The following is a 3,552-nucleotide window of genomic DNA, read 5'->3' on the forward strand; positions in this document are numbered from 1 at the left end:
GCATTGCATTCTTGCAACAAACCTCTTTCTGACTGGATGCCATGAACCAACAGGCCAGGCATTCACTCATACTCCATGCTGACCCTGAATGTATGTCCACCTTTACCCTGAAGCAACAGAGTCCAGCCAGAGGTTGCTGGCAACAAGGCACACCCACCCTTTTCTCAGTCTTTCAGATGAATATTTTCTGATCTGAGGACACACATCTGAGACATATCCTAGGGAGCATGTGCCTTCCCAGAACTTGATTCTGTCTCTCACCAGCAATATTCCGGAAGGTGGACCATCAGGTGGGAGGAGTATTCTTCAGAGAGCCGCCTTCTCCAAGGAGCAGTAACAGCTTGTGCTTGACGGGGAGTCCTGTTGTATTCCGAGGTGTGAAGGGAAGGCTGAACTGTGCATATGCCATACCGTACAGTTTTGCCTACAAACGCATGCAGCTTCATTGTAGCTGTGAATGCTCTGCCCCTCTCCTTTTCACCCTTGATGATTTGAGAATGTACAGGATCTAGCTGTGTGATGTAGAGTGTTCCTGAACTTGGTAGGCAAAGGAGCATGTGGATCTGATGGTTCAACCCACTAGGTGGGATGGCCATGTGTGAGGAAACATCGATGTTTGAGGCTGAATGGCCTGCTCTTCTGCACGCAGCCTTTCCATCAAGACATGTCCAGACTTTGGGTTTCATGGGCTATTTATATTGAGACAAATAGACTTTACAAAGGCAAAAGTCCTTTTGAAAGTAGTTGACATGAACACTATTGAATCAGTTCAGTGGCTACACATACTAGATACCACCAAGTGCACAGAAGGAATGCAGAATTTATCTGCATCTGAACACTTTGTGATTTGAGGACTAGGTTCAGCTAGGCTTAAAGAACTCAGCTGAAAGCCACAAAAATGTGCTAATACAAGAGAACCATGGAGATTTCTTCAGATTGTAAGACAGAGATAGACAGACAGGCAGGGACTGAGATGGAGAGAGACTGAAACAGAGAGAAGGGCAGAAGAAAAGAAGGAAGGATGGTAGGGAAAAGAGGGGGTAGCCTTATCAAAATCTTTTTAGGCACAAAACTAATTGCATTCATCTTGGATTTGGTGCTATGGATAATATGAATTATTAAGTGTCAACTCAAGATTGCTTAGCTAAAATATCCAATTTAATAACCTAAATGTATATAAGGTAACAATAACGATTTTACAGGTGCATGTAGAGTTGTCAAGGCAAAACATTATAGACAAGCTTTGAGGGTTTGCATAGAGTGTCCTCATGACACCGCATCTCACCTCCATCACTCAGTGCCTGTTCTGAAAAGCACATTTCAATAAAGATCATCCCTTGCATGCAAGCTTTGCTATTCACATCAAGCCAGCAAACCACCCGTCTTTGTCTTTTTTCCTAAAATATAAAGCTAAACAAGATCTCAGTCACAACCAGCAAATCTTTATTAATGCATTCCTTGTGCTACTTCTGAATATTAATAAAAATTAATAATTAATTTTGCCTTTGGCATTGCAAGATATACTAGTTTTAATTAGTGTACTGTACTCCTATACAATTAAAAAATAATTGATGTCCACGCTTATTGGCGGTGTCTGTGATCTTCTTTCTGTTGTTGTCAACAAATGCCTCAAAAAACAAGGTTCAAGGATGTTGCGCTGTCCGCTCGATTTACACAGCCCCAGTAACAGGCAAATCTTTTATGATGAAACAGAGCAGTTTTCTGCTTAAATTATACACAAGTATATTAACTAGAAAGAGAAAATTAAAAGCTGATGGCTACAAGGAATAATGGAAAGTCTATAAAAATGTTTTATCTATCAACAAATTTGTCTGGAAAATATCAATGGCCACAACTCCTTCTCACAGCTGAAACGTGGAGAGGCCATCTTGGATTTGTTATGTCCATTCTGTCAAGCATTTGACTCTGATGGCCTCCTGAATCAGCTTCAGTTATTTAAATTCAGCCTATCACATTACCCTTCTGCTACATCATTTTAATTGTATCGTGAACCACTTTATTACAGAATGCTAAAGCACCTCCTTACATCTCTTTCCTCCTTCTTCCTCAACAGTACAGGGGTGGGGACTCAAGAAGGAATTCCTAAAGAGGGGGACTTGCTTGCATTGAATAGTTGCAGAGAGGACTTGAATGCCGAGAGGGTGATGGCAGCTTCAGAAGGAAATGATTCAGCTCTCAGCACATGTGCTTCTTACTTCTATTTGTATTTGGAAAAAAATATCTCTATTGAGTGGCCACAAATATGACTGTAAAACCAAGAGATGATCTGCTTATAGGAAAGAGACTTAAACAGACAAAAAGCACACAGGCTGCATTGCATGCCTCATCCAGAATCAGGGCCAGTGAATGGTCTTTTAAGGAAGAAAATCACAAAAAGATGCAAATAGTCATGATGTTGGTCAGGTCATATATTCACAGGACTTTCAGCCAACTTTACATAAACAGACTATACCAGGCATATTGGCACACAATGACAGTTCTGACACACAGATGACTGAGGCAGGAGAATTGCTGAGTTTGGGGTTAGCCTGTGCTACATATTGAGACTGTCTCCAAAATCAAATAAACACATTAAATAAAAAGACAAAGAAGACAGATGAGACCAAAGGTTCTGCCCCCTCCCAAAAATTACATTTGGTTTGTTTTCTTAAGAGTGTTGCCTTTGTGAGCTTAACACAGTCTAAAATGACCTTAGCTGGGTGTCTGTAACCTGCATTTTCCACTAATTTTAGTGTCTACTGATCAGGCCTACTATGATTTTCCTCACAGCTGCCTTCTCCCTGCCTAGCACCATGCCTGGCTCACAGCTGGCATTTGAGAATGTCCATGGAATGAATTGTTTCATTCCAACCAGAACTGTGTTTCCTTCCTTGTTTTCAACGTTCCTGCCCATCAAAACAGGAGTAGACAAACAAGCAATGGCTTAACTATATAATGGTCTATTACTCAGCAGTACAAAAAGAATAAACTGCTGATGTACTCACTTCTACAAATGAAAACAATAGATTGAGCTGGCTAAAAACAGTTTGGAGAGAGGACAGGCTGCAGCACGTTTGCACACAGGGCTCCAGCACTATGGTGGGCAGAAGCTGCAGTGTGTACTCCTATGGCTGCTGGAGGACATTTCCAGGAAAGAGGCATGCTGGAGTTCTGGAGGACAAGGACATGCCCTGCATCTCAACTGAGATGGTAGTTCTGTGGAGATGTGAGCATAAGTGCGTGCATTTGTGCATGCGTGAGTGAGTACATGTGTGTGCTCATCAAATCCAATACTTAGGAGACACCCATTGATAACATGTAAAGTATGACTTAAATTTTAAAAATCTTAGTGCTTTGCATTTTCTTTTTCTTGTCTATTGGTAAGTGAAAGAAGAATCCCAGAAAAACATATAGTTAAAGGTCTCTGGAAACCCAGGTCCAGTGTCCCTGCACAATCCTCCAGGGCAGTGGAGCTGACAGATATTAGAGGGGTCCCTTGGTAGACTTTCCATCCCCACTCTACTGTGACCCAGGGGCAGTGTCTAGTGTCTC

General features: G+C 41.8%; 1 protein-coding gene across 1 annotated transcript; it reads left to right on the plus strand.

Moving 5' to 3' along the window:
- The first annotated feature begins 402 nt into the window (after window positions 1-402).
- Window positions 403-748, plus strand: LOC118592201. The gene is given in 2 exon segments (XM_036201037.1): window positions 403-534; window positions 536-748. Coding segments are annotated over 2 exon segments (345 nt in total).
- Window positions 749-3,552: the final 2,804 nt, after the last annotated feature.

The sequence above is a fragment of the Onychomys torridus genome, chromosome 1, assembly GCF_903995425.1.
Source record: "Onychomys torridus chromosome 1, mOncTor1.1, whole genome shotgun sequence".
Classification (NCBI taxonomy): Eukaryota; Metazoa; Chordata; class Mammalia; order Rodentia; family Cricetidae; genus Onychomys; species Onychomys torridus.